This window comes from Amia ocellicauda, chromosome 8, assembly GCF_036373705.1.
Source record: "Amia ocellicauda isolate fAmiCal2 chromosome 8, fAmiCal2.hap1, whole genome shotgun sequence".
Lineage (NCBI taxonomy): Eukaryota > Metazoa > Chordata > Actinopteri > Amiiformes > Amiidae > Amia > Amia ocellicauda.
In genome coordinates this window covers 39,312,454-39,333,638 of record NC_089857.1, presented here as the reverse complement: position 1 = coordinate 39,333,638, position 21,185 = coordinate 39,312,454, and the positions used below count along the sequence as shown (strand labels likewise).

The following is a 21,185-nucleotide window of genomic DNA, read 5'->3' as shown; positions in this document are numbered from 1 at the left end:
GAGAAGATCTATATTTGCCCTTGGTCAGTCTACTTGTAGGTTAATGTCTAGCAGACTGTCGGCACAAATCAGCTCAGGACGTTCACCTAGCATCCACCTCGACTGAGTGTATTGTAAACACTTGCATTGTTCTTTTGATTAATCTGAGGTATTGTATTGTGGCATATGGGAAGGGGGGGGGGGGCGTTGAGCAGCCTGACCTTTGTGAAATTAAGCAATATCAGTGAGGCAGGTGAAAGACGGCTCAGAAGTATCTTCAACAAAATAAGGGAAGTCACTGTTAATATAGGGGTCCTTCTATGCTTAAACTACAACCATAATTTTCCCGTTTCTCTCTACACGTTTAGTGAGAAGAAAATGACAAAATAAATTAATTATTAAACACTAGAAGTGCCGAGCCGGTCAATTTGCCCGATTTGGTTATTAAAATTTGAATTACTGTGTTCCTAAATACACTGCACATACCCGTTCGTGACTTTTCCTAAATATATGTATTAAACATGCCTACGGCGTTTTAGCTGGATAAACACGAAAATAAATAAGTTATAAACACATTTACCTAGAATAGCCAAAATCGGGTTATTTTGACTGGTTATTTAAATACATAAATCAAATATAACGCATAATCCTGCCTGCCTTTACAATAGAGTCAGTCTGGCGCTCAAGTGACGATTGGTACCCGTCTACAGTCTTTCAAGTGATTGAAAAACACACGCATTGTACAGCATTACAGGCGTTTTCTTACAGCTGTATTCAGATTGAGCCGATAGAGTGATTACCCGCAAATAAACATGGATTGGAAACCGAGACTGAAGAGAGCTCGTTTTGGAAATGCTGTGTATATGAACATGACTGATTCAGGGGCATCTGCGATACTGGGAATGACAGTGATGATTCGTGGGTTTGTGCCAGTGCTGTGAAAAGACTGCAAGTGAAACGCCTGGTCCAAATGGCACAGAGTGCTTTTACACATTGTACAGAGTGCAATAGCGCAGATACATCACACGCAAAATAATGATTCATGGACATTATCAGCAGAGGAGCATTTATTGCAATGCTTTCCTTTTTTTCGTGGAGTAAAAGTATTCACCTGGAGAGGCTGTCAAAATGCAGTGTGAGGGACGAGCTCATGCAGGGAAAGTGCAGAAACGTGTCCTGGGTGGACTGTCCGAGCTGTCAAGTATGCAGGCTATATACACTCACCTAAAGGATTATTAGGAACACCATACTGATACTGTGATTGACCCCCTTTCGCTTTCAGAACTGCCTTAATTCTACGTGGCATTGATTCAACAAGGTGCTGAAAGCATTCTTTAGAAATGTTGGCCCATATTGATAGGATAGCATCTTGCAGTTGATGGAGATTTGTGGGATGCACATCCAGGGCACGAAGCTCCCGTTCCACCACATCCCAAAGATGCTCTATTGGGTTGAGATCTGGTGACTGTGGGGGCCAGTTTAGTACAGTGAACTCATTGTCATGTTCAAGAAACCAATTTGAAATGATTTCGACCTTTGTGACATGGTGCATTATCCTGCTGGAAGTAGCCATCAGAGGATGGGTACATGGTGGTCATAAAGGGATGGACATGGTCAGAAACAATGCTCAGGTAGGCCGTGGCATTTAAACGATGCCCAATTGGCACTAAGGGGCCTAAAGTGTGCCAAGAAAACATCCCCCACACCATTACACCACCACCACCAGCCTGCACAGTGGTAACAAGGCATGATGGATCCATGTTCTCATTCTGTTTACGCCAAATTCTGACTCTACCACCTGAATGTCTCAACAGAAATCGAGACTCATCAGACCAGGCAACATTTTTCCAGTCTTCAACTGTCCAATTTTGGTGAGCTTGTGCAAATTGTAGCCTCTTTTTCCTATTTGTAGAGGAGATGAGTGGTACCCGGTGGGGTCTTCTGCTGTTGTAGCCCATCCGCCTCAAGGTTGTACGTGTTGTGGCTTCACAAATGCTTTGCTGCATACCTCGGTTGTAACGAGTGGTTATTTCAGTCAAAGTAGCTCTTCTATCAGCTTGAATCAGTCGCCCCATTCTCCTCTGACCTCTAGCATCAACAAGGCATTTTCGCCCACAGGACTGCTGCATAGTGGATGTTTTTCCCTTTTCACACCATTCTTTGTAAACCCTAGAAATGGTTGTGCGTGAAAATCCCAGTAACTGAGCAGATTGTGAAATACTCAGACCGGCCCGTCTGGCACCAACAACCATGCCACGCTCAAAATTGCTTAAATCACCTTTCTTTCCCATTCAGACATTCAGTTTGGAGTTCAGGAGATTGTCTTGACCAGGACCACACCCCTAAATGCATTGAAGCAACTGCCATGTGATTGGTTGATTAGAAAATTGCATTAATGAGAAATTGAACAGGTGTTCCTATTAATCCTTTAGGTGAGTGTATAGTAAATTGCTTCTTGAAATACAAAGCCACAGTGAAAAATAAAAGCAGTGTATGTTGAAAACAAAGTTTACAGTGTTGAAAATGTTTACTTTAGTGTACAATTATGTTTTGATAAATGCAAGTTATTTTTTTTTTTATAAAATATTGCTTTTGAGCATTATTCCAATATTTATGTTTACACTTGTTTCATTCTTATTGTATGCCATTTTTGAGCTTTTTGCTTATTATACGCTATATAGTTATTCATGTTTTGACTGCAGTGTGCGTTTAGAAAAAAGTGCAGTTATATATAGCAATAATATTAATGTTTTATGATCATATTTCAATTTAAATACTGCATTTGTGCTATATAAATGTTGGATTTGAAGTTCACGAATAAAACTTCTGAGTTTTATACAGTGGTTTGCCTTCGATTGTCATATTGCAGCTATTAAAGAGCTAATCGGTTACAATGACCGGCTATGGCGCTTGAAGGTAGTTCGAAATGTCGGCACTTCTAGTGTTAAAGGACAAGAGCTTCCCTTCATGTCATTTCACACCCAGAGCACGGAGACATCGATAAAGGTGTGCTACTCGAGGAGACTCACCAATCAAGATGAAGCCGAGCCCAATGAAGAAGGTGAGGAGGTAGGCGCGCAGGGGCTCGTTGTTCTTGCCGTAGCCCTTGGCAAACAGGCCCAGACCAGGGTAGATGTTGTCTTTGCACAAAGCCTGGATGAGAACGAAAAATAAAAATCAGAGTAAACACATTGACAAATCTGTAAGGAAATTTTTTAAAGAACGGATATTTCAAGCAATTCAATATCAGATTATTCGGTGAAGAAACTGGTCTGTTTTTGGTCAATAGGAAGTCAATTTTGTTTCTTTATTTTTATACGGATACAAGAACCAGACAAAATCTGCTATGAGGACCTTTTTTTTTTTTATCATTTTCACAATTGTAACTATGCTGCATTTCTTACTGCTGATGGTTTTAATGTGCAATATGTCTAATTTTCTCTATTCTTTAATATTACCATAATTAAAGTGAACACAAAATAACCACTGACCACTCAAGTGGTTTTCAGGTACAGGAATATTGTTCATATCCAACACTAATACCCCTCAAAAATATTTACTTAAAGACTGATTATATACTCCTAACAATTAATCAATCACTCATTAAAATACTTTTTTGGAAACACAGAGGTTACTCTGTAACTGGTTCCCATCATCTTGTCATTCTTCCATTTTGGATTTATTATAAGTCCCAGAGATAAATTGGAATTTAGTTTTTGCTAATCTGTTTATTATGCCAATATACAAGTCATAATTAAGATGTTAATCTCTTACCTGGAAGACTTTAGGTGCGCTGACCAGTGAAGCCAAGGCTGAGGACAGGGTTGCGGAAAAAATGCCAGCGGTGATGAGGGGACCAAATCCAGACACCACACTCATTACCTAAAACACATGCACAGGAAACATTGGGAGTTATTTTGCTATAAAGCATCCAACTTCTAAACTACAAAATGCCTATATTAAATACATTTAAAGCAACTGTTGAAGATAAAATTAAGGCACATTGGCATGGAATCCACACTTTAAAATCTAGTTCCTTTGTTCTACTTTTCCACGCCCAACAACTGGCAAATAAATTTAAATAGATTTCATAGATTTTTCCAGTGGTAGATGGATGTTAAATATACAGGGACTTTTCATACTATTTGTTCCAGTGGTACAAAATTAATTTTGAATTAAGGAAACTTGGAGAATGGAGTGACAGTGATTTTGCAAGTCTTGCTTGTTTGGTTTACTTTCTCTGGAAGATACAGTTAATATACCAACGTCTTTAGCATACAAGTTTCTGACTGGGTCTTTAAATATCTCTATACACTCAAGCTGTTTGTTGTTATGCTTACAGCCAAGGCAACTATAGGAATTTGAACACACAGACTCTTCTGACTGGTTTGCTGGGACCCTACGTCATAAAACACACACTTAAGACCCCTTGGATCTTCAAATGGCCCATAAATAAATGTCCATCACAAAGGAAAAAGGCCCCATGCTGAACAAAGGCTTGCCATAGATTAACTTGCTCATGAACTTTACGTCTCAGAATAATACAACTGCTTTTTATTTCTCTTCGATCTTATGTGGAACAATACAATATCAATGCTCTCTAAGTGTTTTACCAGTTCATTTGTAATGGCACTCTACACAAAACATTATGACGTGGCTATAAATAAATACAGATCCATCCCCTCAGTGTTTAAAGTGAACTCGGAAACCTTCTCCAGAACAATCCGTCCGTTGTGTGGAGCTACTGTAGACAGCCCTAAAGACAATTCTGTGGGAACTCGCTGCTTTAAGGCCTTGGGTGATGTAAACTTCCTAATTATCCTGTGATTTTTTTTTTAATTTTTAACTCCCAAGGGTATACATGTTATGGGTTCAGTTTGTGAGAAACAAGTGAAGCTGCCTGTAGCCAATATCCTGCTGAAAACTGTGTGGAACAGAATATTGTGCATGTGCATCTCCTGCAGATCCTGGGGGACCTTGATTACACAGTCACAAAATGCTATTTTTTACCCTTCAAGCGGTTTACAAATGAAGAACATCCATATGCAAGGACAGACACACACACAAGTAGTACAAGCATGACTGGCCAGAGCTCAATAAAAAAAGTTTTAAAATGTGGATACCAATGAGACTCTTGAAAATAGGATTATAGTTTTATGAACACTTTCTATAAATTACTAGGCATACAAACTTCCCGGGCATCCACCATCATTTTGGCAAGGGACCGTTTCTGCGGCAGCAAAGCACTGTATGAGAAGATGACTGACTTGTTGTTCAGTTTAATCACAGGACTGCAGGTGTTGCAGAATACAGTAGCTCAACGGGAGCAGTGAACTTCTATAATGATGTACAGTGGGATTACTCAATTTAGCTGCCCTGCTGCAGTCAGTTACTCAGCTTTTCTTCCACCTCACTGAAAACATACTGCATAATCTTCACTCTGCCATCATTTGAAATGCATTATTTTCTCCCTTTCTAAACATCCTGGATCAATGGAAAAGGCAGGTATAGATTTTCATGATGCAAAATAGCATGTGTGATGCGTCAATTCCAATGACCACCTACCCCGAGGATATACATGGAAGCATAGCAAAGTACAGAAGATACATTTAGGAAGATATGCAGGGGAAAAAAATGTCAGTAAAAATAGATGCAGAGTTACAAATAGACTAGATGCATACACCTACTTAGTGTGAAAACGTACACTACCAGAGCAGTGAAGAAGGAGAAGATAAAATTGGAAAACGAACACTGCATTTCAATGCTTGTAGTCACAGAACCATGAAGCCATGTGAAAGATTGAAAAAGGAGTAAATAAAATGTTTGAGGTTCATTTTAACATTTTAATTTAAATACTAAGTATTCCTGGAGACAGAAGAGTGGATAAGTGCTGGGGGAACTGTCCAGTTACAGTATCAAACCACTGTCTTAGTTAATGCGATTGAAAGACAAGCAGATACTTTGTGAAGCTGAATGGAAATGTGACTGGGTGTTCAGCCTTCAGCAATTCTAGCCATGCCCTTGTGCCTTTCAAACATGATCTCAATGTCAGAGAAAGGGGCCACAATAGAAAGAGCTCTTCATGAAAGCTTCCTTTCATTGTGTGGACCAGACCCAATCTTGTGACTAAAACAAACACCATTATTTGAAAACCTCTCGTTACTACGCATATTGCATCACTGATAAAACGTACTTTTATGTTCCGTTACCGATTTGTTTTCATTTGGCTCTCAGAATACCCAACTGCATAATGTGTCCATTGACAACTCACAGATATGCTGTTGTTAAATGGAAACCATCGATTTTCTTTTTCGTCAGTCCTGAATATTATAATATATGCCAATAAAAAAATATATACATATTTTGGTTAAATCAATCTGAACAGATTTTAAAACCAAAAAAGTCCCAAATATTATGTCAAATTATCCCAAATTACTTCTAATTTTAAATGTGCAATGATGTTTTACACAGTTTCTCTCACTGAAAATATTAATATCACATCTTCAGTCCCAGCTATATTTATACCATGCCTGCAGCTGAAAGGTAGAACAGGTGTTGGGACTGAAGAGATGGCGCTACTTGCATACCAATAATCTTCATTTTTTCGCATTACGAACGCACAGACAAGCGTCTATTTCTTAAAACTATAAACAGGATGGTGAGAAGAACCTTCATTAAATTATCTGATTACTAACATTTAATTATGATACTGAACAGATCATCATAGCCATAATGATTAGCATCAATCAGTCCATCTAGATTCTCTCATGTTTCATTTAATTAAAATCCTAAAGTCTTCCCTGTGTGGAAAGCCTACTGATAAAAAGTAACTGACAAAGCCAGGAAAAACAATCACACATGGCAACCCATGACAGGTTTGATTTAAAACAAATAAATGCATTTCAACAGATTGCATTTTATTTAGATATTTTAATTAAAAATCCATCAACTGAACTATAATTATCATGATTATCATTAATTCCACTGTGGCAAATGTGATACAACTTTTACATAGTGCTTCTGGATTAGAGCTCACTTGCATGAAAATGGGAGAGGAAAATCTACTTTGAGAGTTTAGTGAACTTATTTATGGCACATCTGAATTGTGAAGGTCATAAGATTTATTTATTTGACTAGCAATTTGAAATGAGAATAACTGCTATTCCATGATGTGTCCATTTTATTTTTAACAAGCTTCCTTCGGTATATTTTTGGAATTTAAAAGGACAGGGTAATTGAATCAAGATTTCTCAAACAAACAAAACACACAATCAGAGATCTAGTTTGTAGAGATAAATGCAATGATATTCATAAAGGGAGGTTAATTTGCCCAAATTAAGTTACAAATCGTAAAAGTATTTTGTAGAACCAGACATTGTTTTTGTTTATTATAAGAATTTTCTTTAATCTGCCAATAGGATATTATTAAAATAATGCTGGAATTTGGTAGCTTTTTAGGTGCCATTTATGGTCTTAATTTGTATTACCGTGAAAATGTGATTGCCATGGCAACTGACTGACTTCATTGTTAAGAAAATACTCCAGTGAATTCATTATTAATAAATTATAGGACTTGTGCTTTGATACAACCACTAAAAGCCATGCCCTGATGGCTAAATTGCTAAACTCACGTCTGCCTTGAGCTGGCAGGCTGACCTTTTCGGCACTGATTGGCTCAGACTATCACAGCTCAGCTGGACATCTAGGTTATAATCCGTTCCACTGTTGACAAAAGAACCATTTTCCTAGCTGTAGTAGTAAATCATGTTTACTTGATTGCCTATGAAATGGATCTCTATTTCTTTCCTCTCTCAACTACACACAGGATGAAAGGTGAAAGTGGAAGCCATGCTCAACAACTTTGCCCATCTAGCTCAAACCACAGGACATCAGTCTGTGCTCAGCTTCAGACCTACGTTACCTGGAAGTCATTATGAAGTCCATAATTGCATGTCCCAGGCTTGCATGAGGAAAAGTCATAACCAAGTTTACATGCCGCTTCTGTGCAGTTTGAGAACTGCCCGGTAATGGTATCATTCACGTTTCCTGTGGCATCGCGCACAATACAAGATCCTGAGGGAAAGAAGAACAACCATGGATTAAACTAAAGATCTTAATAAGAAACAATGAGGTTGTATGTCTCCCAAGAAAAGATAACTTTGCCAAAGAACTAGAATCAAAGACGGGTTGGGTAATTATGGGAAGGGTCACAGAGGTTGCGATAGTGGGAATTACATTTTCGTTTCGTCATATCCTAATTTACACACACACACAGACACACACTTTAGAATTTAAATGAGACTTATAATAAGATTACAACTACAATAAAAGTAGGATTTTAAATCTGCATTCGGTCCCACTGAAGAAAGTTCTTTCATTTAAGGACAGAAGCTGAAATCAATACCCCTTAACTTAAGTTTAGTATTTATACCAATATGGATATACATACATAAAGATTGATGCATACCTGCAGAAACTGCAATCCCAAGATAAACTATTCCAGTTATCAAAATGGCTAAGAGAGTGCCTCTTGGTATGGCTAACTGTGGATCCTGGAGAAACATCACACACAAAAAGTATTACCAACGGATAACAGGTAAAATGTTACGTGCAACAAAAGGTTTTTATTTTTTAAATTGTGTTTTGGCAAATCTTGCAGGAAGAGGAGGCTAACAAAGAACTTTCATGTGTATTACAAGAATTTGATGTAATTTATTATTGTCAAGAATTGCTACACCAGCAGTATATCAGAAATTACACCAAGGCAATGTGTGTTTTAATAAATAGAATGGATTACCCTGTCAAAGGAGAAATGCTCACTAAACAGGATGTGAACACATTTGTGCACAAAAGTTGAGCGAAATAAGCTTATTGAGCATTTGGAACATTGCTGTGATCTCATTTCAGCTCATGAGACATGGGACCAACACTTTACATCAGTGCTGCCCAAACACAATCCTTGAGAGCCCCTATTCAACAGGTTTTATAGGTAACTTTAAATTATCAAATTCTTAACACCTGGAGTAATTTCCATGTGATCAACTAAGCAGGTAATTTGGGAATTTAATTTCTGTAGAAATTTGGTATAAAGAAAATGAACTACCCTTTTCAGCTCTCAGTGACTAGAATTCCCTTAATTGAACAAATGCTTAAATTGTTCAATAACTTCCATGTGGTCCCAGTCTGTTTAAATTAGCAATTCATGGTGACTGTGTTTGGGCACCAATGCTTTACATATTGCATTTATAATATTTTTTTGTTCAGTTTTGTTTGTTTAATTTTCAATTCTATGAAATGCAGCCCTCGTTCCAAGGTGTTAAATACCAGGTACATCGTCAGGACTTACTTACCGCAAGGTCACCAGAGATATTTGCTCCGGCAAGAATACCCGTTGCTGCCGGGAAAAAAATGGCAAAGACGGAAAAGAAGGTCTCGTCTCGAAAATCTGGTCCCAAGTTTTCAAACAAGATTTCACCTGTCAATAAATAAAGGTTTTAAAGCTCACTATAAAGATGCTGAAAAGTATGGAACAAATGCCAAGTCACACTGAGGCTATGTAAATTAATATAACCACAACAAACTTTCTATATGCAAATTGGCCTTTTCAATAACACGCATCATGCAGCACCATGCCTGTATTTCTTGGCAATCTCATTGGCTGATGCAGCCACTTGTTTACAAAACAGCATACCTCGGTAACCAAAGAACCCTTTGGCCTCTTTTGATTCCAAACTGATAAAGCTTCCAATTAAATAATTGAAAATGGCCATGACCAGGATCACCAGTAGGAATATTTGTGCCTTAGAAAGAGAAAAACAAAGGTTTAAAAAAAAAAAAAAAAAAAAAAAAAAAATGCTGTTAGTGCTGCAGATTCTTACACAATTTAGTCTCTACCCAAAATCAGAATTTCAAATCACTCACTAATTGCAGAAAACACACCTCTGGGCAGTTTTAAAAGTTTATTTTTTTATACATTTTATTTTTAATGGTATGTATTTGACTAAAGTTAGACAACAATCCTCTCTTAAAACCCATAAGTGCTGAATAAAACTTTTGTACAGACAAAAGGCTCTCAATGTCTCCATTTTCATGAGACTGCATTTCCTTTAAATGAATTCCAACCCATATTTGCTTCCTCCTTTTTAAAATGGTCCGTCATGTGAGGCGAGAACATTAACTGCTGTAATTGTATGCATTTGATATGCCCCGGAAAAACTAAAATCATAAACCACCACATGGTAACTTGCACATCATTTCAGTGTATACATACACAGACAGAAGTACAAAAAACATTTACAATTGCTATAAAAAGGGAGATATAGGGGCTGAAATAAACTGGAGAAAAGTAATAAACCTACCTTTGCCTCCCACTCCATTCCTGCTACAGAGATTCCCAATAAGAGGATGATGGTGATGGTGCCAACAATTCTGATGTCATTGATTTCATCAATCATGACTGCATCGTGCGCCTGCATTGAAGAAAAGGCAAGGTCAAACCAGGAGAAAGTGTGGAATTTGCATTACGTTTAATCAGTCAATGTCAGTCATTATACACTATAGAACCTGAAGTTATACAATAATACTCCTGGGCAGTACAAGATGGCTTTATTTTTATTATTAAGAATGTCCATTGATTTTCTCAAACAAAATGAAATAAAAGCACTATGTAAAAGGTATAGCACTGTATAGCTACTTTATCTGTGTGATTTAATGTTCTCCTTGTTGCACATTATATATGTTTGCCATTGTTATCTCCTGTTATGGCTTGGAAAAAAGATCTACACTAGAAAATAAGATGCATCATGCAGTGTGATGCAACAGGGTGAGGAAGTATGTAAGCACAGTGAAGCCTTAAACACTATGTAAAAATGTGTGGCACCACAGGCATTAAATTAAGTTTTAGAGGAAGTTTAAATCACCCTAAAATGTTCACATTTTTTGAAAAACATTAAAAGCTCTTAGGATTAACAACTACCACTACATCATGAGCATCACAGACAATTCATACAAGACACATCCCCATTACATCACAATGTATACAGACCTAATGTAAAATACCGAGACATTCGATTTGAGATACAGATTAATGGTTCTCACGTTCAGAAGTTCCACCACCGTTTCTGCGAAGCCCACAACATACATCGCCACCGCCACAGCGTTTGCAAAGGCAAAGATCAGGCCAATGGATCCACCAAACTCAGGCCCCAGACTCCTGGATATTAGATAATACGCCCCACCTCCAAAGATAAACCAGAGAGAAAATGTTCAGTGACATCTGCCAAAAAAGTCATGACATCAGCTGCCAACTTTTCAAACTCAGCACTTTGTTGTATTATAAAGATCTCCCCATGTGACAGCCTATGGTCTGCCATCCATTTTATGAAAGAAAGAAAAAGAAGCTAGGTACATTTAACTAACAAATGAGAACAGTTAAATCACCCAAGACTTGGTTGGTTGTTTTTGTCTTGTAATGAATCTGTATTGTAACATGGTGTGTAATGTGTATGTGAGCAATACAAAAGTCCATGCATTTAGTCTGGTTGCAAATGGTTTAAGATCAGTGTGGGGACACATTGCAATGCAACAGAAGCACCTAGATACTTCAGGCAAGGTCACAATGCAGTATGAACAGAGACGTACGATATCATCTGCAGAGGCATAGTCTATTGAAAATTTCCTTCATTTTATATTGTTTAACCTCCTCAATCCTCAGGAGTTTACAATTTACCATAAGGTGCCTGGAGAAGCAAGAAATACAACAATGAACTCTGATTAACAAGCAGCTTGTGTGCATGTGTGTGTATCTGTAAGCAGAAATTAAATCCAGAATCCCACTAACGATAATTTTGATACATTTTAAAACAAGGACAGGATCTACGAATAGCTGAAATACCTAAAGCGATTAGCCCTTCAAAGGATTAAACCAATAAGGCCAGGTGACTGGGAGAATTACATTAAGCTGTTTGCGCTGCATGTGACCAAATTCAGTTTTTCTAAAACTCTTATGCGTAATTGCTCACCCATGTCCACATCAAATGTGTTACAATATATTACTAACTCTGCTATATGCATTGCCTGCCAAGGGCTGGCCATTACAAATCATTTTCGGAGAGAAAAAGGAAGACAAAGATGTACATTGTTAATTATTATTTATACGTTATATAAATAATATACATGTGTGTATGTCTTTCATTCGTCTTGTCTTCACACACATATATATTTTAAATTAGTCATTTGGAATTGACAATATAAAAGATTAATTCAGTCAAATGCATGGTCCTATTCAGTGATGTACAGTGTCCAATGCTAGCAGTCATCTTTAAATTTGAATAATCAGAACTTAAATTTAGACCATACATTTACAAGGCCTTATCTATAAGATGTTTATTTCACAACACCAAGTCCTACCATTATGGGTTGTGATCAAGGTTTGTTCTGTTGAACTGTTGCTAACTGTAGGTTAGTACGAGACGACCCAGAAGAAAATCTTTCGTGTGTGAGATGTTCATGGTCTTTCACAACCTATGCATGGGATGTTTGCCCAGCAAGACTGCACTCCCCTGAGCAGAGTAAATTATGTAGCTGTTCAATCAAATCATGTATTTAGTTTTAATTTGAAATGTCCATTATGTGACTTGAATGAATGTAACCCAATGTTCTGTGGATGAAAACAATAGATTACCTTTTCTCTTAGGAAGTAAATTAATTATTTCCCCATGCCGATGACCGTAGAAGACACCACCAAAGGTCAGTCACAAGACTAACACAGACTGAAAAGTCACAACTATCCGTCAGAGCAATTAATGTGGTTATTTAGTGTCTTGATGATATATTTGTCACTTGCCATTAAATGTTGTTTATCATCTTTTCTAGTAACCTTACTTTACCGCATTTAATAATCTGGAGCTCCCCTACAAAGAAACGCAAATTAAATGGACGTCAGTGATAAATATTTCTCGATTTTGACCTTCGGTCTCTGATTTCTTCCAAGGATAATGAACAAACTACTCCTCTCAAGTCCTTCCAGAGTAACCTCTCAAGACTGTCAAATTAAAAGAATGAGAATGAGCTTAAATTCTAGAGTCATGACAGAAACATTGCCCATATGATGACAGATAACAGAATTGGTATTTAATTAAAGGTGGACTGTTTTTCTAAGTAGCAGACATTTGATTATATAAAGCTCTTTGAAATGCTGACAGATGTAGATACAGAGAAAAAACTAAATCTAAATCACAAACTCAAAACCCCAACTGATTAAACTGTTTTATATATATAAAGTTACAATTAAGTAGTTACAAAAAGGAGTACGTAGCAGCTACATTATTCAGTTCCTTCTAATGATTTGGAACATGATCATATCTGACAAAAATGCCTGAAAGATGGGGATAGGTCACAAAATTGACATGATACATCTCCTTAATCTACCAAATGTAATGTAGCCCTAATCATCTACTTTAATTTAGGAAGTGCTATGTTTTGGTTTTAATAAAGATGGAGTTTTCAGCCGTTTTCTGATAAATTTACAGGATTTCAGTACTTAATGCTTCTTAAAATCATTTGAATTTTATATAATAAAATGAATTGAATGATCCATTATGCAACAGCACAGCAGTTACAGGAAGGGACACCACTCTTCGCAGACAATGTCTCGGGTAATTCTGCATCCCCTCAGTTGCCCTGACAAAACCAGCAATATGCAGTTTTGAAATCTACACATGTATTGTTTTTAACGTCCTATAAATTATAAATCGGTTTTGCTCATTTAGAGGTCTGTTCTATTACTGCAGTATGGTTCAAGGTAAACAATACATTGAAATTTGGACCCAAAGACATATCTGTTAAAAAAAAAGCCAATGAGACATTCTGAAAGCACCCTCTCTGCTGTACTGCAGGGATTATGACAATCACGAGACCCTGAGGTTGACCTGTAGAGAAGGGAATCAGTCAGTAATTGTCCAAGGTGAGAAGTAAATTGTGCTTTTCTGCCAGAACAGAAAATATAAGAGTGGGCACAGAGATGCATTCCTGATGGGCTCATCAAATATTCATCACATTACTGACTGCTCTGTTAAAATTCCAAATGCATGGCAAGGCTGTGCCGGGACACATTCATCCCCACATTGCACTTTTTCAAGGCTCTGCAGTAAACGTTCCTCACACATGGGAAAGACTGGGTTTCCAATGAAAGAAAAGCAGTTTCCCTCTCGTAATACTAATGCACACAGCCTTCAGTAATAGTTGTCAACTGATCATTAAATAATAATTTATATTATATATAATTAAATATATATATATTTATTAGTACACTGGGAATATATATATATATATATATATATTCCCAGTGTACTAATCAATTATTTGTAGTTTTTTTTAGTTGTTTTCTTGGTGGCTTTGCAACCATGGGGCTAATTACTCTGAAGTAGGTCTAGACCCAGGATTCCCTTGGTACCATCAAGTAAATAAACTGAATCAGACAGTTCTTGGGTACAGCAAGTCCTCATGAATGGGATTTGGATTTTCAAGAATGTGCATCTTTGTTTTCAATAGAAGATATGGTTTCAGTAATGTCCGATTCAATGTACAGAACTGTCCCCGGCACACTTACCTCCTCTGACAAAGCCATTGGTTGCAATTGCTGAAGTGGAAAGTCCAGTGATAGTTGTAACAACTGTAGCCATCAATACAATCACACTTGCAAGAACTGTAAGAAAGAAAAAGATTAATTGACTATTACAAACTGGATGGTTAAAAATAGAGGGAGAAATCAAATACAGATACCAAACAAGGTGGTATAGTCGACAGATTGAAACTAAACAAAAATGTTTAGTAGAATTTAAATAAAATATTGCTCAATTCACAAAATGTGCCCAGATAATTATAGTCTGATATAAAGACTCGATTGGTGCAAGAGACTTTAAGCTGAAATTAATGACAATTAGTGCATTAATGTGGATGAATATTTTTATTCTGACCGGGAAAATATTAAGCAAAATGTACATAAAATATAATTAAGTATCTGTCAACCACTGCTTTCTTGTGATAGACCCCATCAAACACCCCGTTACTGAGCCTAAATGCTCAATTGTGTGTGAAGGAGTTTGGCCCTGGATTCGCCAGAGCGATTCCCAGTGATCCACAATGGCACAAGCTGTCAAATCAACAATATTGCTCCAGGTAGATCTCACTACTCCAGGCTCGAACATTTAACACAAATATGCCATGTACGGCGACCATGCTGGAATTGTTTAGCATTTTTGGTAGATCGCCACATTTAACTTCTTGTGGTGACATTCAACATCTGCCTGGTAAACAGTGCAGATTCATGCTGAAGTGCAAATTGAAATCGTAATTCACATACAAGGTGTGAAAATGTGTACCTACCGATGCCAGCTTGTCCTACAATCCATGTCATACGGATGAAGAGCATCACACCCCAGATGTTCAACATGCATCGTACCTAAAGAGAAAGCTTTTATTTATTTAAAGGAAATTAAAAAGGTCATAAAGGAGGGAAACCGCTAAAGGGCAAAAACTGAAGTATCTTAGAATACGAACAAGATGTGGCAAATGTTTTAAATGAGTATTTCATAGAGGTTTTTACAAAATAAAAAACAGATAGCATGCCACAGGTTAACAATCAGTCCAGTCAAATCCTGAGAGAGATCAGGATAAATGAGGAGGAGGTACTAAAGGTACTAGCAGAATTAAAAACAAACAAATCACCCGGGTCAGATGGGATATTTCCAACAGTACTTAAAGAAATGAGGGAAAGTATTTACAGGCCGCTAACTCAAATATTCCAAATGACACTTAGAACTCAGGATGTGCCAATTGACTGGAAGACAGCAAATGTCAAACCAATCCACAAGGGGACAAAACTGATCCAGGAAATTACAGACCAATCAGTCTCACCTGCATCACCTGTAAAATGTTGGAGAAAATTATTAGACAGAAAATAGAGGAGCATCTTAATGAAATCCATATTCTTGGAGATGGTCAACATGGGTTTAGATGAGGCAGATCATCTCTTACTAATTTATTCAAAGAAAAAAAAATAACATGGAACTGCAGCTGTAGATCATGTGAAAGCATATGATATGATATACTTAGATTTTCAAAAAGCTTTGGATAAGGTTCCACACCAAAAACTGATCCTCAAATTGGAAGCTGTAGGCATTCAGGGTAATGAAAGTAGATGGATTATGAACTGGTTGATGTCTAGGAAACGGTGTTGATTAGTGGAGTTCCACAGGGATCAGTACTAGGGCCTTTGCTTTTTCTTATCTACATTAATGATCTGGACTCTGGGATAGTTAGCAAACTTGTCAAATTTGCAGACGATACTAAAATAGGTGGCTCAGCAGATACAATCTTGGCAGCACAGGCTATTCAAAGGGACTATAATAATAATAAACTATATAAATAATATTCAGTTGTGGGCCGACACCTGGCAGATGAAATTCAATGTGGACAAGTGCAAGGTATTACATGCAGGTAACAAATATGTCCACTATAATTACACTATGGGAGGAATAGAACTAGATGAAGTAACGCATGAGAAAGACCTAGGAGTCTACATGGACTCCTCACTTTCTCCATCCAAACAATGTGGGGAAGCAATAAAAAAAGCAAACCATGTTAGGGTATATTGCCAAAAGTGTAGAATTGAGAACAAGAGCAGTGATGTTCAGACTGTACAATGCACTAGTTAGAGCTCATCTGGATAATGTGGACAGTTCTGGGCTCCACACTTCAAGAAAGATATCGCTGCTCTAGAGGCAGTTCAGAGGAGAGCAACCAGACTTATTCCAGGTCTGAAGGGAATGTCCTACTGAGAGACTGAGGGAACTGAACCTTTTCACCCTGGAACAGAGGAGACTACGTGGGGACCTGATTCAAGTCTTCAAAATCATGAAAGCATCGACCACATCAAACCAGAGGAGCTTTTCCAAATCAGCAGGGACACACGCACCCGGGGACACAAATGGAAATTGGGATTCAAGGCATTCAGAAAGCAGGAGACACTTCTTCACACAGAGAGTAGTCACAATCTGAACAAACTCCTCAGCGATGTGGTTGAAGCTGAAAATTTGGGAACATTTAAAAATAGATTGGATAGGTTCCTTGGATCACTTATTAATGGACACCAAAACATGCACGATGGAGTGAATGGCCTCCTCTCATTTGTAAACTTTCTTTTGTTCTAAAAGGAACATTTTCACAAGCTTACATTTCAAAGTCCTAAAAGCCAAGGCTAATGAATAAGCCTTGACTGAGGAACCTCATTACATAAGATTTTCATTTCTAATACTAATAAAACAATGTCGTTATATAATTACAAACCCAAAATAGAAACTTTTTTTTTTTTGCAATTTTACAGATATGACTGATGGGACTACTGATGACAACACCAGAATACCAAAAAGTGCTGTGATAATCCATGGTTTGTGAATCATACACCATGATACTGTGTGGTACAATACATAAATCAATTTAACAAAAGCATGAAATCCAGCAAACAAACAAGTGGAAAACATGTTTATGGAAATAAAGATTAAGTATAAAAATAATAAATACGTATACAAAGAAATTATTAGATGCTTATTAGGAGATGCTAATGCAGTTATATGCCTTATGCTGACAGTTTGCATTATAAACTTCTAATTAGTACTGGCTATATAAAGTGACTACAAATTTGTTCTGTGTGTTGTGAAAACAATCTGTACCTTTATTATACCTAGTAAAGCATAAACTACTATTACAATAACATACAAATAAAAAAGGCAAACCAACAGCCTACATAAATTGAATGTGAAAGATAAAATGTTAGGCCTATTTGTTCATTCCACACATACTTGTTCACTCAAGTAAAATATAGAAACACCTTAATTTATGCAGGCACCCAGAAAGATTCATCATGGTGTGAAGTTAACTACCACTTCAGTATATAGTGTAAAATGTTTATTCTAAGATGTTATAACACACCAAATAAGGATTCTGTTGGTTATTTTTAAAACATCTTGATTTGGATTAAATTAAAGAATTGAGTGTTTTCGTTATAAAGGTTTCAAATCATAAACTACACAAGACTTGAGAAAGCAAATAAGCATGACATTCATGTCAATATACACACCACCTCCTCATAACCCACATAGTGAAAGTATTCCACTATTCACAATTTAAAGCCCATCAATGGACTGCTCTATCAAGTGACCGGGGGAAGAGAACGGTGCCCGGCTCTTGTAGACTCTGAACGATCTCAGTCAAAGCATTTCCTAACTTTAAAAAAGAAAAACAAAATAATAAATATAGCTGCAGCAAGCAGCAATGTAGGGGGCCAAGCATATGGTGAGGAATATGTCATATTTAACAGACTTTACAGTTTCAGGCATGATGAGATTTGAACCCAGGTCTCACACACCACAGTGCAGTGATCTAACCACAACACCAAATAGCCCAGGCTTCAGAATATGTCTTCAGAACTGCTACAATATGATAATGCTAATACATGAATAGTGAAATTAATAAAGCTATAAGCAGCCAAACACATCTGTAGGATTATATCGTGTTTAACATATTTTTCAGTTGTGGCCATGGTGGGACTCGAAAGCGGGTCTCCTGGGCCATAGTGAAGTAACCTTAAATGTCTGAGCCATATCCAACTTAAGCAGTGTATCACAAAACTATGCTATGCCTGTGAGAAGGGAGTACTTCACAACTATCTTTTTTAATATGAGTCACCATTTATAATATGAGTGTGATATTTTATTCATATATATGACAAGATATTTTTTGTACTCTGCAATATAGTACATTAACTAAAGTCTTTTTCATTCTTACAATGAATACATAGACAACATAAATTGTTAACTATTTCAATATCTGTAAAGATTACCATTAGTTAAATTTGTATTGGTAGTACAGCTCCCTCTGTTTTTCAGGTCCACATGAACGTATAACATGTATCGCTTCATAAATGTACTCTATTATAAATCCAAGCCTTAATAGCAAGCTCCAAAGTGGCACAGTGGGTAAAGGCACGAAATGCAAAACTAAGAGATGTTCTTGTATCTTGTGTATGTCAACACCTGCATGTGTCCGAGTTCTTGTGATCAAATCCAGCTCAAAGCATGTGGACTGTACTGGAAATCCTTGCATGCTTGGCATGATGGTTGAGTTTCAAAGAATGTGGTCTGTACTGGAAGTCCCTTCAAGTGGTGGTTGTGATTGATACATGTGCTATTTAAGTGGATTAGATGAAGTTTGTGAAAGTACAGACAACATTAGTTTTATCAATCTTTTTTTATGAATTTACAAATCTGAATATAGGTCATAACAAACATATGCACCAAGTTTTACATCTGTCCCATTAGTGGTTTGGGAGAAGATTGTTGAATATTTTCTAATAATTGCCATTAATCCAATATTGGCACCAAACGATAAGGCATATGACCTCCAAATTTGACCTCTAAATCTTGAGACAAGGTCATATAGGCATCTACCAGCAAACCAAATTTGGTGAGATTCTGTAAAGTAGTTTTCATTTTATGGCCATTTGAAATATATGCAAGTTACTTGGCGGAATAATAATAATAATCCGACCAATTACAAAAGGTTGTCCAGCAACTTCGTTGCTTGACCCCCCCAATAATAATATGCTACATTTTCAGGAAATCAGCCTAAACTAGACAGACGGCAAGCTTTCTACAATTTCATTAAAAGTTAGCTACTTGATCACTCTGGTAGGAGGTTTTATTTTTTGCAAACCTATATGGATTCTTAAAACTACTCGATTCAATTCATTCTCCATTCATCGTATGCATTTCTCAAAATACAGTCAGTCACTTTCCCCGTTACTAAATTAGTGAGATCAAGTATTCCACTAGAGTATTTTATGTACACACAAAATACATCTGTCATTACATCGCAAAAGATCAGCACCCGCTATGGCATCATGACACCATGTCTTCATAACATGTGAGGAATTCATGGCACCGCAGATTGCAGAAGTGCTAATCTGTATAGCGCTTCAAAACAGGGGGAGCATGCATCCAGCCTTCAGTCACTGCCTACCACAGCATTATTTATATCTGTTCACATGTTGCACTTTATTTCCCTGAAGCTTTATTTGTTGATTTATAAAATATTGGACTAACACCCTCTAAAGCAGAATCCAGATTGGATAAATGGAGCGTGACATACGAGTTACACCCTGCATAATAACAGAGCGCCTGCAGTGACACGGTGCCCCCAGTAAAAAATATCACTAGAGAGAAGATGAATTCCCATTTACAGAACCCTCCTGGGTCCAATGCAAGTCCAGCACACACAGTGGAAACTGACTGACCTGTGAACAATAGTGTTTCAATTATTTTTCCATTTGTACTTCCTCCCTTTCATGACGCATTTTACAATGGCAGTATCAAATTTAAACACACATCAACTGCAAGCCACGGTTTGCTGAGACAGACACACCATATGGACCCCTACACTGACCTGCGTTACTTTGCTTCAGAGAGAATGAAGAATTGGAACAATATTGATGCAGCAAATTAATGTAAAAGAGAGGTCAGCAAAGGGAAGTCTGCCAGTAAAGGTTTGGCTGATAAGAACAGAGGTAACTATTTAATTAGACTAATGGTATAGGGGTACACTTTATCCTGTTAGATGTGTACATTTCTTTCAGATAAAAAAAATAGTCTGCAAATAATGTTAAGAGGAGTAAAGTAATTATATTAAGGCTCTCTTCTTCTCAGAGCCTCAGAAATGCAAAATGTGCGTTTAATTAAATCTGGGATGCCACTGAAAAATTATCAATGAAAAGCTTGCGGGCCAAATGCCAAACTGTTCATAAGAGTACACATAACTGCTTTCTACATGCTTTGTAGTGTGTAAATATGATTACAATGTACAAAGTATTACAATGAATCACTGTACTGAACAATCATACTAACATGTTTCCAAATGTCACATGCAAGACAGCACAGTGTTCATTTCTGATTTTTTTCACAAAAGGGCAGCAGCACAGTTTCTTACCAGAACACCTTTGACCCAACCAAACTTCACCACACCCTTGGGGTCATTAACTTCCTTGGCAGCTTCTTCCGCAGGAGTCATTTCATCGCCATTCGCAATGCCATCCTCAAAGGGCTCCTGGAAAACAAACAGGAGATGCTCAGCAGGGAAACTGAGGCAACAGACAA

At 37.2% G+C, this 21,185-nt stretch overlaps 1 protein-coding gene across 2 annotated transcripts in view; it reads right to left on the bottom strand.

Moving 5' to 3' along the window:
* The window catches only part of slc12a2 (solute carrier family 12 member 2), a 74,402-nt gene that overhangs the window by 20,407 nt on the left and 32,810 nt on the right, over positions 1–21,185 (bottom strand). For both annotated transcript variants that reach the window (XM_066711361.1, XM_066711362.1), the window contains exons 2-12: positions 21,019–21,135; positions 15,364–15,439; positions 14,588–14,683; positions 11,077–11,216; positions 10,338–10,448; positions 9,671–9,779; positions 9,330–9,454; positions 8,447–8,531; positions 7,901–8,052; positions 3,754–3,861; positions 3,009–3,132 (exon numbers count right to left, since the gene is read on the bottom strand). In XM_066711361.1, the coding sequence (XP_066567458.1) occupies positions 3,009–3,132; positions 3,754–3,861; positions 7,901–8,052; positions 8,447–8,531; positions 9,330–9,454; positions 9,671–9,779; positions 10,338–10,448; positions 11,077–11,216; positions 14,588–14,683; positions 15,364–15,439; positions 21,019–21,135 (1,243 nt within the window). The remainder of the gene's footprint in view (positions 1–3,008; positions 3,133–3,753; positions 3,862–7,900; positions 8,053–8,446; positions 8,532–9,329; positions 9,455–9,670; positions 9,780–10,337; positions 10,449–11,076; positions 11,217–14,587; positions 14,684–15,363; positions 15,440–21,018; positions 21,136–21,185) is intronic.